Source organism: Macaca nemestrina, chromosome X (genome assembly GCF_043159975.1).
Source record: "Macaca nemestrina isolate mMacNem1 chromosome X, mMacNem.hap1, whole genome shotgun sequence".
Taxonomy (NCBI): Eukaryota; Metazoa; Chordata; class Mammalia; order Primates; family Cercopithecidae; genus Macaca; species Macaca nemestrina.
In genome coordinates this window covers 48,389,219-48,402,528 of record NC_092145.1, presented here as the reverse complement: position 1 = coordinate 48,402,528, position 13,310 = coordinate 48,389,219, and the positions used below count along the sequence as shown (strand labels likewise).

The 13,310-nt window shown below is 40.2% G+C and overlaps 1 protein-coding gene across 5 annotated transcripts in view; it reads right to left on the bottom strand.

Annotated features, from left to right (window-relative positions):
- Nucleotides 1-5,734: 5,734 nt before the first annotated feature.
- Nucleotides 5,735-13,310, bottom strand: part of LOC105490435 (MORC family CW-type zinc finger 4) — a 60,845-nt gene continuing 53,269 nt past the window's right edge. For 3 of the 5 annotated variants that reach the window (XM_011756037.3, XM_011756038.3, XM_071088827.1), the window contains 3 exons: nucleotides 7,490-8,180; nucleotides 6,915-7,198; nucleotides 5,735-6,609 (listed from right to left, as the gene is read on the bottom strand). In XM_011756037.3, coding sequence (XP_011754339.1) covers nucleotides 6,456-6,609; nucleotides 6,915-7,198; nucleotides 7,490-8,180 — 1,129 coding nt within the window. In that variant the 3' untranslated portion in view covers nucleotides 5,735-6,455. The remainder of the gene's footprint in view (nucleotides 6,610-6,914; nucleotides 7,199-7,489; nucleotides 8,181-13,310) is intronic. The other 2 variants (XM_011756039.3, XM_011756040.3) reach the window with 1 other exon arrangement.

The following is a 13,310-nucleotide window of genomic DNA, read 5'->3' as shown; positions in this document are numbered from 1 at the left end:
ACAAATCAAGGAAAAGGCAGACAGGATGAGAAAGGTGGTGCCATCCTCCCGTTGGCAATTCCAGAGGTACCTTGTATGGTTAATTTTACTTCTCTGTGTGTAATAATAAACCAATATATTCTTAAGTGTCACTTTCTCACTCCCCAAGAGACTTGTCCAACTCAGCACTGTCTGGAGAGGGGGATTCAAAGCAGCCAGTGAGAACACCCATGGGCAGAGGCCAGCAAGTCCAAGACCTCCCGGAGTGTAAGAATAGGATCTCGATGGCTGTGTGGATATCAGGAAAGCTGCCAAGTGACAGCTGTGAGTGAAAAACCCAGTCAAGGGGAAATGAATTTCCACGTTGTTTGGAGGGATATTCGTTATATAAGTGAACAATTTCCTGATCATGAGGGCCGTTAAACATTGTGTGGGATTGTGAAACTGTCTTCCTTGGAAATTGCTGTTAGTGTGGGCTGGTTTTAGCATTTTCCTATTAAAAGGAAGACGACAAGAGTAATCATTTTCAAGATAGGCAGGATGGTGTAATAGGCAGTGAGTTTGGGCTCTGGAGTCAGATGAATCTGGGTTTGGATTTTGCCTCTGCACTCTAGCTGGATGGCCTTGGGAAAGCCACTTCAATTCTCTACAATCCAGTTTCCTCATCTATACAATGTGGATGAGAGCTGCCTCTCAGTGTGGTCATGGCATACAGTGGGTACTAACAAATGGGTAATAAATAAGTAGACTGGCGACCTAAAGGTAGGGCCAAAGCCACACCAAAATGTGTGTCTTTAGGGCACGGAGGCAGACAACAAAGTGTATTTTCTGCCACAGATCTGAATCCATGTTATCAAGGGAATGGTCTTTCCCAGGCCAAAACTTCTCAAGATTCTTCCCGAAGTTCAAATATCTTGAAGACTTTGGATGGGTTTCCACTCATAAAACGTGGGAAGCCAGGGGAAAGGCAGACCTGAGAAGTTACAGAGGGAAGGGATAATGGTGGCTCTCATCCAGATCTGTGACCATGTGGATTGGAACAGAACCATGATTAACCAGGTCTCACTGCTAGAGAAAAGGTCAGTCCAAGGTAACTACACACTGCGGTTAACATCCCAAATTTAGGGACAATTGGAGAGATTTCAACAGCTACTTCATCCTAATTCATTAAGCAGGTCTAGCATAGCCCCTCTTGCTGGCATTTCCCAGCCCATGGTTGATTCTGTTCCTTATGCTTCACACTAGATAATCCACTCTCTCAAACCCTCTTGGGTATTTCTGTATTCACTCTCCACCCAGTCTTGTGACTTTGCTTACTCTTCCCCATACCTGTAAAACGCTCCCCACACATCTTCAGCTTTCCAATCCTTCCAGGTTTCCAGGGCCTATCTGGAAGACCAGACCTTCTGCAACACTTTCCTGAGCCTCTGTCTAAAGTTATCTTGCCTGCCTGAGGGCACAATGGACAGATATATGGAAGGTGTTTGGTATGTTGAAAGCACCCAAAACATTTACACGGTTTTATCTAAAATTGGGTTGCGAATTTCTGGTGAATCACATCAAAACTTTGGGCTTAGGGTTGGGGGCAAGAAACAAAAAAAATTTCTTCTGGAAGATTTTATTTTCTATTAGAAAATGAATGCCATTTATGTATCTTTGGTAACTAAAGCCTTCACATACATAAGACTAAATCAGCTCTTCTTTCAATTATCTAATTTATTATCCAAACATGTTCTCTAAGTTTTGATTCAGAAAGTATAGTTCCTTAATGCCCCCTTTGCCTAATAGAAGTCATGAGTTACAGATGTCCATTTCACAAAGCATAAGTCATTCTTTGAAGGAAATTACACTTGACTTAGCCTGAGCTCACACCTGGCATTCCTCAGTAGACCCCTGTGCTTCACTCTTAATACAGTACTATAGAAAAGGGTTTGAATTCATATACAGAATTCTGAAAGACATTCTATATGGAGACTGCCTCTGGGAATGAAGAGCTTGTAATTAAGCCTCTGCCTCTGAATTGTTAGCCCAGATAATTTGCAATCACTAAACCTGGGCAAGCAAATTCTCCTGTTCCCTGGGGCCACAAGGTACCTGGTCTAACCCTCTACCAGGTGCCCATTAGTTCATCCAACAAGCACGCATCGACCTCCTAGTGCCCAGAACTTGTTTCCTAGAGACTTGTTCTGTTCTTTGCTTGAGGATAGCTCCTTTCTTCTCTTGATACAAACTATCACCACTCTCGGAAAAAGTGAACAGACGCCTCCTCAGAATGTTTTTTTCTCCTTTTAGTTCTCATTCTCAAGATCTGGTCTCTACAGACATCTCCTGGTTATGTTTTATAGTTCTCAGTATTTAAAAATTGCATGCCAGGGAGCCTCTAAAAAGATTCAGAATGTTTGTAGTAAAGAATACCCACATTCCTGTTCTCCTTTGGTAGCCTTTCTACCTACCCATACCAAAGATCAGCTAAAGAGAAACACTAGGCCACTGCAGCTCGTGCTGATCACCCCTTCTAACCTATAGCACTTAATATCTTTCATTTTCCAAGTTGAATGTCCAGGATTGTCATCTACCTCACTCATACTGCATTTATCCAACCCCTTCTATGAACAAGGTACTGTTTTAGGACCCTGAGGGAGATGAAGATATGAACAAAACACAGTTCCCATCATTAACTAATTACCTCCTAGATCCCGGGTACTATGATAAGCTCTAAGATACAGTGGTTGGCAAAAACAGGCATGGCCCTTCCCCTCATGGAACTTACTAGTGAGAGAGGCAGACAGGGAGCATGTATGTTGTATTTACTACTGTGTATCACAAGGCACATAGTCGGTACCCAATATTTATTGAGTGAAAGCAAATGACCAAATATATCATGATAAATTGTGAGGTGCTATGAATTGAGGAAAACAGGAAACAGTGATAGCATAATAGGGAAGATAGAGACAAAAGGCTGCCAGAGAATGCCTGTCTGAGGAAGTGACACACCAAGACCTGAAGGATGGGGACTAGCCAGCTATATGCTAATACTGGAGATGGGAGCATTCTAGTGGAGGGAGCAGTATGGGTAAAGTATGTTTGGGGAGAGGGAATAGCAGGGGAAGTCTCTGAGGTAAGAGCTCGGCATGTGTCCATAGGAAGACTACAGTGAGCCAGGGGGAAAGTGGTATATGAAGAGGGGTCACAAGAGACAAAGTACAAGTAGGCAGGGGCCTTGCAGGATACTGTAAGTAGTTTGGATTTTATTCTAAGTGTCCATGAGAAGTCATTTAAGGGCTTCAAGCAGGGGATCACGTGATCTAATTTATTACTTTTAAAAAAATCACTGTCTATAGACAACTGTAGGAACAAGAGTAGAAGGACTCCAGCTAGGAGTTATAACAACCCATGGGAGATCATGGCAGTTTGGACTAAGGTAGCTATAGTAAAAGTGAGGAGAGTCAAGACACACTTTGGAGGTAGAACTGACAGACTTGTTGACAGGCTGGATGTAGGGAGTAAGAGAAGAGGAAAATTAGGGATAACTTCCAGGTTTCTAGCTTAAGCAACTGGATGGGTGGAGGTACCATTTTCTAAGATGAGGAAAACTGGGAGAAAGAGAACAGCCCCAGGGTGTATCACTGCTTATTTTTAATGAGGCAATGTTAAGTGTTCATGTCAAGTAGGCAGCTGAATATTTGAGAATCTAAAGCTTTCTAATAGGGAAGACAGGACACGGATGTTTGTGATACAAGCCTTGAAAAGTTAAATGTTCACAGAGAAATTTTTTGTCTAGCTGGGTTAATCAGAGAAGTTTGCAGGAAAAAGTTGGCATTTGAGCCAAAGGAAAGATGATGAGGGAAAGCATTCCAGGTAAAGGGAATGAAATTGCAAAGGTGGAGACGGGAGAAATCTTAAAGCATGCTCAGAAATTGGAAAATTGCTCAGTTTAGACGGAATGTGGCTTGTATCTGGAATGTTACTAGATGACTCTAGAAAGGGTGACTGAAGCCAGATCACAAAGGGCTTTGAGCACCATCCTAGGTAATTTGTACTATACAAGGTGGGCAATTGGGAACGCACTAGCAAGTCTTTGAGCAGAGGCATGACCTGACAAAGTTGTTAAAAAACAAAATTTGGTGACACTGAGTAGGGTGGATTGAGGAAGAAGAACAGGAGGCAAGGGAGGCCATCTAAGAATTTATTTAGATAATCAAGGCATGAGGTAATGTTATTTAGGTAATAACCTAAATGTTGATCATGGCAATGGAAAGTTAAATGCAAATGTGGGAGACATTTTAAAGGGGAATTATGATTATGTTAACCTAACAGGAAATCCAGGAGGAGGCACCTGCTTTTTTCTTCTCAGTATCTTTTGCCTCCACACTAGATCATAACCTCTGGTAAGGCTGGGAGTTATTTTTCAATCTTTCCACAGTGGGATTTAACACTATCAACGAGATCTCATGCTAGTATGGCTTCGTAGTAAATAGGAAACAAAGAGGTAGCTTTGGTATTGAAGTGAATGGACTCACACAGATAGTGGTACTGGAAAAAGCAGTGTGGGGTCAGGACCACAAACCAAGGAATGGGCTGAGAGTAAGCACTAGGAAAGAAGAGTTCAAATTTCCTACCTTCTTCCCTTTAAAGCCTCATTGCCTGCCCTCCTTCCTACTCCGTCCCTTCATTCAGCCAACAAACACTCACATAGGCAGAACCTTCAACGCTCTGAATTTTTTCCTCCAGCAGACTCCCATTCATCTGTGTGAAATCCCACCCGCTCACAGCCCCCATCTGATGAATAAGTCTCACTGAGAGAATGTCAGAATGTGCTACTCTTCCCTCAGTACTATTTACATTTAGACAACTGTGGCCTTGACTATCATAATCCAAATGTCTAACATGAAAATTAATCACATGGCAAGCAAGAGCTGGGGTGAGGTGGAAGGTAACGGGGCAGGGGATATCTTTCAGTACTCATTCTAATGATGAAGCCTGGATCTGGCCTCCCCTCATTCCCTGCAGTCTCACTGGGATATCTACTATGAACCCCCTTTCAAAGGAGGTAAAATTAATTTGGAAAAGTGTTCTGAAGTAACTCTGTGGGAGAGAAACAGAATGAATATCCAAAACATTTCCTCTGGACTAGCTAATCCTTTTGCCACTGCTTGATCTCACCTTCCTTTGATTGTTTCTCCTCTACTTCCTACTTTTTACTGTTGGTATATTTTTATGTGTTCATTGTTCAATGTCTTTTGAAAAGTATCCTGAACTCTTTGGAGAGTATGTGCTATGTAAACACAATAAAGAAATGAATACAATGTCTCCTTTTACAAGATAATAAGTTTTACTATTTCTGATAGTATGAGGTTTACCCCTCACTCAGCACTAGCCTGAAGAGTGAGTAGGTGTATTCTGGGGGACATCAGATAGATTCCACTCTAAAATACTTCCCTAACTACCCGAAATCCTCCCATTAATTTGATGATAAATATATTTTTTAATTTGAGCCTTATAGGTTTTTCAAGAATCCCTTATTAAAATGCAAATACCAAAGCAGGTGAACAGATCATGATGTAACCTTAGTTCCCTTTACATTAACCCACCACTTCTATCAAACACATTTTTCACATTCCAAATTTTTCCACGCCTTTGTTTATGCTTTTCTTCTTCCAGAGGTAATGCTAAATTTAATATAAATTAGAAATATAACATTACCTTATATTTTCACATAATCTCTCATTTGATATTCAAATCCAAGCCTACTTGATCTTTTTAAAAACAATTTATTTTTTCCAATGTAAGAATAACAAGTTTAATACTGAAAATCTGAAAAAGGCAGGAAGATAGGAAGAAGAAAACTATCAACCATAGTCCTACCACCTAAAGAACACTCATTGACAGAGTGGCCATGCTCATTCTTTAAGCCTTAATTTAGGTCCCATTTCTGGTGTGGTGCCTTCCTTGAACTTCCTCCCCTAGATCTTCCATGTCATATCTGTACCACTCAGTTGTACATATCATACACTTTTGTGTATAATGTGATGTATGTCTTATGTTTCCAACGAGATTGTTACATCTTCGAAGGCTGCAAACATGAGTTATACTTATTAGCTTACCCCCAAAACACCTGGTATACCGGACCCAATATCTGCTGATTGATTTAACCTAAATGAATACAAACCATTTCAGAAAAAGATATAAAATAGACCACATATCCAGGTCATGAAAATTAAAGCTTTCAGGTCACCTAGCTTGGTGACTATTGCTTTTCTATTCCTAGACTCTTTAAAGTCTATTTAAACCGGCCTCTTTCTCCACACCAAAACTGATAAGAAGGAGACTGATTATGAGCCAGAATTTACACAGAGATTCTCTATATAAGGCATAAAGGTGAGGGTGAGAGAGAGAGAGAAAGAAAGACACAGATGTGGGGGAGGGAGAGAAAAGAGAAGAGACAGAAGAGAAGAGAAGGGTATACAGTCTGGTGCTCAATCCAGTATGTGATTTGCCTCCAGCACCGTGTACAGGATCCCATCCACTTGTTCTGAGTCATACCCGATCTCACGAAGCTCCAAGTGAGGGAGGACAGAAGTAAGGAGATAGCTGACGTGGATACGTAGCCGCGTAAGCTTTGCCAAAGCCCTGTATGAAGGAGTGAGGGGGCAGGAGAAGAGATGACATGGAGTCATTAACCAACAGAAAAAAATGAAGCCCCTTCAAAATGGAACCACATTTCTCAACAGTTATGTTTTCATTAGCTAGAAAGAAGAAAGCACAACACCACCAAGCACAGGGAGACTGGCTGCAGCTTTCTAAGAAGTAATTACTCAATTCTTGGTGGCCTGTGAATTAAGGCTTCCTCCTTTGTCTATGGCCAATAACAGGGGGTCCTGAGGGATGCTTCCCATTAGCACTCACAAGCTGATAACTAAACCCTAGTAATTAACCTTTCTAGGTCATCTCCCTCTGGGGTCCGGTAGGAGACCTGAGCCTTCTGCAGCATTTCCAGGTGTGTCTCTGCTTCCTTCAATTTCTCTTTTAACTCTTCCTTTTCCTCTTTGGTTCTTTCCAGCTCAGCTTTCAGAATCTGGAATTCAGCTTGGCGATAACCCATGTGTTTCTTGCTCCAGTACAAGCCTTCCGCCTCCTGGGTACTGTAGATCACCAATTCATGTTGGACTTTCTTGAATTCAGACTGCCAGTGATTCCTCTCCTGTTCCAGCTCCTCCACCTGCAGTCCAAGAAACAGAAATTCAATGACCCCACAAAAAAACATGCCCAAAACCATTCCTCATATGGTCATCCTGTGATTCCACTATACATATTCCTCTACTTAGGGACCTTTTCAATACCCTAAAATGGGCAGGAAGCCTACTACAGTTACTCTATCTGAAACACCACAGAATAGTTCAAGGGCGTATTTTGTTTAAAGGCCTCAGAACATTAAATAATCAGGGCACCAACATCCCAGTCTCTTGGTTACAATGGTCTCTTATTCCTAGTGGTGAGGTATTACCCTAACCTTTTGCTGGAACAAATTCCTTTCAGCCAAAACACGTTCCAATTTTTCTGTGGTTCTCTTCAATTCTTCCAGCTCTCTCTGGTTCTTCATCTTTGGTGTATTACGACCTTCATTCTCCTCATAGCCTCTTCCTTTCTCCCCAATGGCTGCAGCAGGGATTGCAGCAGAGGCCACAGAATAAGGCACTGGGTTCCAGGATTCAACTGCTTTTCGTCTCTCAGCAAGCTCCTCTCTGTTAAAAGGGATCAGCTGAATGGGAGCTCCTGAATCTCTAACACCTTTGGCAACACCAACAACAGCTACAAAAGGTCCCTTGTTCACTTCCTCTTTGTTTATGCTTGTGCTACTTCTGTTAGATTCTTCTGCCACCAATCTTGGCATCTGATCTTCTAATTCTTCAGGAAGCAGGGACCCCTGGCGTTGGTCTTTGGTCCCTGGATACAGAATTGAAACCTCCCTATTCTGACCTGTATTCTTGCTTGCTTCTGGATATTCTGGGAAAAGGTATGGTGGTGTACTTCTCTCAGAACTCGATTTATCATGGCTGTTCTCCCCTTCTGGGTAGGCAACAGGTGCCTCCACCCTCCTGTAAGGAGCAGGCATGGAATAATCTAGAGAAGGTGTTGTCATCTCATTCTGGAGCCTTCTTCGTTTCTCTACTGGTTCTTCACCTAGGATCCATTTGTACTTACTGCAAGGAGAGGAAATTAAATTGTAAGCTGTCACAGTACAAGTTAAGTATTTTCTGATCCTATGGAGCCCCAACTCAAACTTCCCATATTCAGACCGGCTCTAGATGTTACCCACAGACAAGTTCAGGTTAGGGATACAACTTTACCCACAAGCCTCAACCCTTTCACCAGTGCAATTGGTATTAAGGGAGAGGTGAAGTTGAAAGATGTGAATGGGCAGCATCTGGGTATAATAGGACTAGGTTGACCTTGGTAAGAGTTCTAAAAATAAGATTGCGACCAGCCTGACTTAGAAGTATCCTAAAGATGCAAGTCTAGAAGGAAGACAAAAAACACATACCCCAAATCCCCTAACACAAGAATGGAATAAAAAGGCCATAAAAAGCCTAGAGGAGTATGCAGAGAACAGTGCCAACTCATTAATTTTACAGCGTCACAAATGCCTTCCAGTATCAAATACTTATGTACATTTTTTTTTTATATTGCAGCAGAACCACACAATTCTTTCACCAGCCCACTGGATTGTGGCTAATGCCCCCAGTTCACTTGTAAAAGTTAATTGAATCACAGGGGCCTATTCAGAAACAAAGAAAGTGAATCAGCCAATTCAAGTCATTTCCCCCTTATAACAAAGAATTCCCGTGCTCAAGCACAAGCAGACACTCCCTGAGTTCTGCAGGAAAGCCCATGATGATGGCCTTAAGTCACCTTCCATTTCTGGCTGCTGTATGCACTAGGGGTTGAAGAACTAATGAAACAACTGGCACCAGAGAAATCCATTGGCAATTTTTAATCGTGCAGCAGGGTGGGAACCCCATTTTTATCCTTACACTATTCTGCCCTCTCTCTGGATAACCAAGACATTTCAAGATAAAATCAACTTTCAAATTTTCAATGAGAAAGCATCAGACATATGATTTGCCACCTCATACTACCTCAAGGCTGCCCATATTTCTCTGTATTTTCTGAGAACACCTGTAAGACAAACCAAACTGTAGCTTCTTATAATGCCCATATGTTCTTCAGAAATACAACTGATCTGCCATCTTAACAGATCTTGTCGTGTTAGCCTTAGGTAAAAGCAAAAGGACTTAGGACCTATGTAAGAACAACTGTATCCATCTTTGAAGATGTATAAGGACTACTAGTGATGGCCCATTCAGCTGTGTTACTGAAGAAGACAGCAAACAATCGGTTGGCAGGTATAAAGGAAAAATATATAATACTAAATAGCAACAACCAAGCCTTGTGAAAAGCAATTACAGTCATATTATTTGCCTTCTCTTCGTTTTCCCACCTCTAAGGGTTCTGTCCTTAACTATCTTCTCTTCTGACCCTGTGTTTCTTCTCCTTCATAATCTTATACAACCTCTTGGCTATAACCTCTGGGCAACAACTCCCATATTCTCCCAAACCCTGACCCCCAGTACTGAATTTCCAACTGCCTGTCACATATTTCTTCCTGGAGTCCCACTGATATCTCAAACTCAGTATGTATAAAACCAACCTTTCATTTTTCACCTTCAAACCTGCTCCTTTTCCCTGTTTCCTATTTGTGTTACAACAGCACCAAACTGTCAGTAATATTTATACAGTAGTTTTATATATTATCAATACTCAAGTTCAAGCTCCCTCTACCTTTCCTGGACTACTGCAATGGCTTCCTCCTATCTCCAGTCTCCCCTTCTCTTACCTCCAGATCACTGTCCCAAGCTAATCTTCCTAAAGCATTGCTCTGATCATGCTACTCCTCTATTCAAAATCTTTATTTATTGCTCCCCACAACATAAAAGCTTAAATGTCTTAGCTCAGTATTGAAGCTTTTCCATGCCCAAACATAGTAAACATTGAGCACTTACTCTGTACCAGATCATGTAAGAAGTGCTTAACATGTATTGCCTCATCTAATTCTTCCAATAAACATAGGGATTATTATCTCCATTGTTTTAAGGGGATGCTCAGGAAGAAGTAAAGTAACTTTCCCAAGATGGCTAGTAAGTATCAGAGCTAGGACATAATTTGGCCCTAGCTTTATCTCTCATTACTCCCTTCACAAACATCAGTCAAACTGGATGCCCTGTAATTCCTCATGCTGCTCCTTTTGACTGGAGTGCCCTTCTTCTACCCAACACTGCATGTGTAAATCCATCTCAAATGCTACTTCCGAATTCCTATAGCACTTCAAACACTCTTATTAAAATGCATCACTTACTACTGTGTGTGTGTGTGTGTCTCCTAGTATAAGTTCCTACACAGAAGGGAGCTTAATTAACCATGCTAGATGGGGAGGAGGGAACAAAACTTTCACATAAGAGGCAACCAAAAAAAGAACTATTATGTGAATGAGGGAAAATAACTAGATTTTACTTATTGGTGCTATACTTCTCCAGAAAGTCTGGCAAGTCCTTTTAGGAATCAATTCTCATACCAGACTTGTATTCACTCATTGAGTAGAAATTAATTATGGGTTTTATATACTAGAAATTCTCCAACTACACAGTTCCCTCTTATTTCCTTTCTGCTCTTTGTCATATTCCTCCATTGTCTGTCAATTTATGGTGTATTTTTGGTTTTCTCCTTTAAGTATTTTACATTTTCTGACATACACCATGTTTCTGCTCCTTCAAAATGCTTTCTGAGAGGCTTCTATAATTAACCACTATCAGTTTTTGTATTCTTTCATTAACCAAGACAGAGAATGATATATTCAAATTAATATATTTCATTTTTTACTCACTCATTTCATAAATGTTTCCTACTATGTTTAAGGAATAGGCAAGAATAAGGACCAAAAATCACAGCCCGTAATAGTGTATATATACTCCTTCCAGATGATGTATTTTTCAACATCTTTACTGGGACAGAAATATATAAATTCATTTAAGGTGTACAATTCAACAATTTTAGTACTCTCACAGAGTTGTGTAACCATCACCACAATCTAAGTTGTGAAAATATGCACCACCCCGCAAGAAACCTCCTACACATCAGCAGTTACTCCCCATACCCCCACTGGGCCACTACTCTACTTTCTGTCTCTGTAGATTTGCCTATTCTAGGCATTTAATATAAATGGAATAATACAACATATGGTCTTTTTAAAACTTGCTTCTTTCACCTAAATGGAATAAAACATATGGTCTTTTTTAACTTGCTTCTTTCATTTAACATAATGATTTCAAGTTTCATCCATGTTGCAGCACATAATCAGTATTTCATTCCTTTTCCTAGCTAAATAATAGTCCATTGTATGAATAGGCCACATTTTATATACATTCATCACTTGATGGTTATTTAAATTGCATCCACTTTTTGGCTACCATGAATGATGCTGCTATTAAAACATTAATATACAAGTTTTTGTAAAGATACATGTTTTCAGTTTTCTTGGGTAAAAACTTAAGGGTGGCATTACTGAGTCATACAGCATTCTGTTTAACATTTTGTGAAACTACTGGAATGTCTTCCAAAGCAGCTGCAACATTTTGCATTTATACCAGCAAGTGATCCTCCCATCTCAGCCTTCCAAGTAGCTGGAAGTACAGACATACACGCCCAGCTAATTTTTGTATTTTCTGTAGAGACATGGTCTTCCTATGTTGCCCAGGCTGCTCTTGAGCTGCTAGGCTCAAATGATTCTCCCACCTCGGCCTCCCAAAGTGCTGGGATTACAGGCATGAGCCACCATGCCCAGTCTCTTTCTTCAACTGCAATATAAGCATCTAAAAATATAATTTTCCCTCTGAGTATGTCTTTAGCTTCAACCCATTCTTTTCATATATTTTGTTTTAATTTTCATCTTTCCAATATATTTTTACATTTTCAATGTGATTTTTTTCTTTTACCCATTTGTCATTTTGGAAATTAAGACATGTGTCATTTAATTTCCATATATTTGTGCATTTTCCAAATTTCCTTAGGTTGTTGATTTCTAATTTAATTATATTGTGATTGGAGAACATCCTTTGTATGATTATCAATCCTTTTAAAAGATTCACTGAGGTTTGTTTTACAACCTAACATACAGTCTGTCTATCCTGGAGAATATTTCATGTGCATTTGAGAAGAATACATACTATGTTGTTGTTGGGTGAAGTTTTCTGTATATATGTCAGGTCTGGTTGGTTCAGAATGTTCTTCAAGTCTTCTATTTTCTTGTTGATCTTCTTCCAAGTTGTTGTATCCATTATCGAAAGTAGGGCATTAAAGTCTCCAACTATTATTGTTAAATTGTCTATTTCTCTCTACATTTTTGCTTTGTGTATTTCTGGGGCTGTGTAGTTAGGTCCATATGTGAGTGTAGTTACTACATCTTCCTGATGGACTTTATCATCAACGAAATGTCCCTCTTTATACCCATTAACATTTTTTATTCAAAAGTCTATTTTGTCTGATATTAGTATAACCAGGTTTGCATGTTGAATCTTTTCTATCCTTTTACTTTCAACCTATCTGTATCTTTGCATCTAAAGTGTGTTTCCTGTAAATAGTATATTTGCATTTTTAAAAATATATAATCTGAGGCTGGGCGTGGTGGCTCATGTCTGTAATCCCAGGACTTTGGGAGGCCGAGGCAGGCGGATCACAGGGTCAGGAGATCGAGACCACGGTGAAACCCCATCTCTACTAAAAATACAAAAAATTAGCCAGGCATGGTGGCAGGCGCCTGTAGTCCCAGCTACTCAGGAGGCTGAGGCAGGAGAATGGTGTGAACCTGGGAGGCGGAGCTTGCAGTGAGCCGAGATCATGCCACTGCACTCCAGCCTGGGTGACAGAGCAAGACTCTGTCTCAAAAAAAAAAAAAAAAAAAAAAAAAAATATACACACACACACACACACACACACACACACACACACATATATATATATAATCTGATATCTGTCTTTTGATTGGATTGCTTAATCCAGTCACATTTTATGTTACTGATAAGGCAGAATTTACATCTGCTATTTAGTTTTTAAATTTTCTACAGGTGTCATGCCTTCTTTGTTCCTTTGTCCCACCTTTACTGTTCCTCTTTTTACGTCATATATCTTCTAGTATAACATTCACGAATCTAATAATACATTGTTATAATTATTACTTTATGCAATGTTACATCTTCCCAGGAAACCAAGAGAAGAAAGTG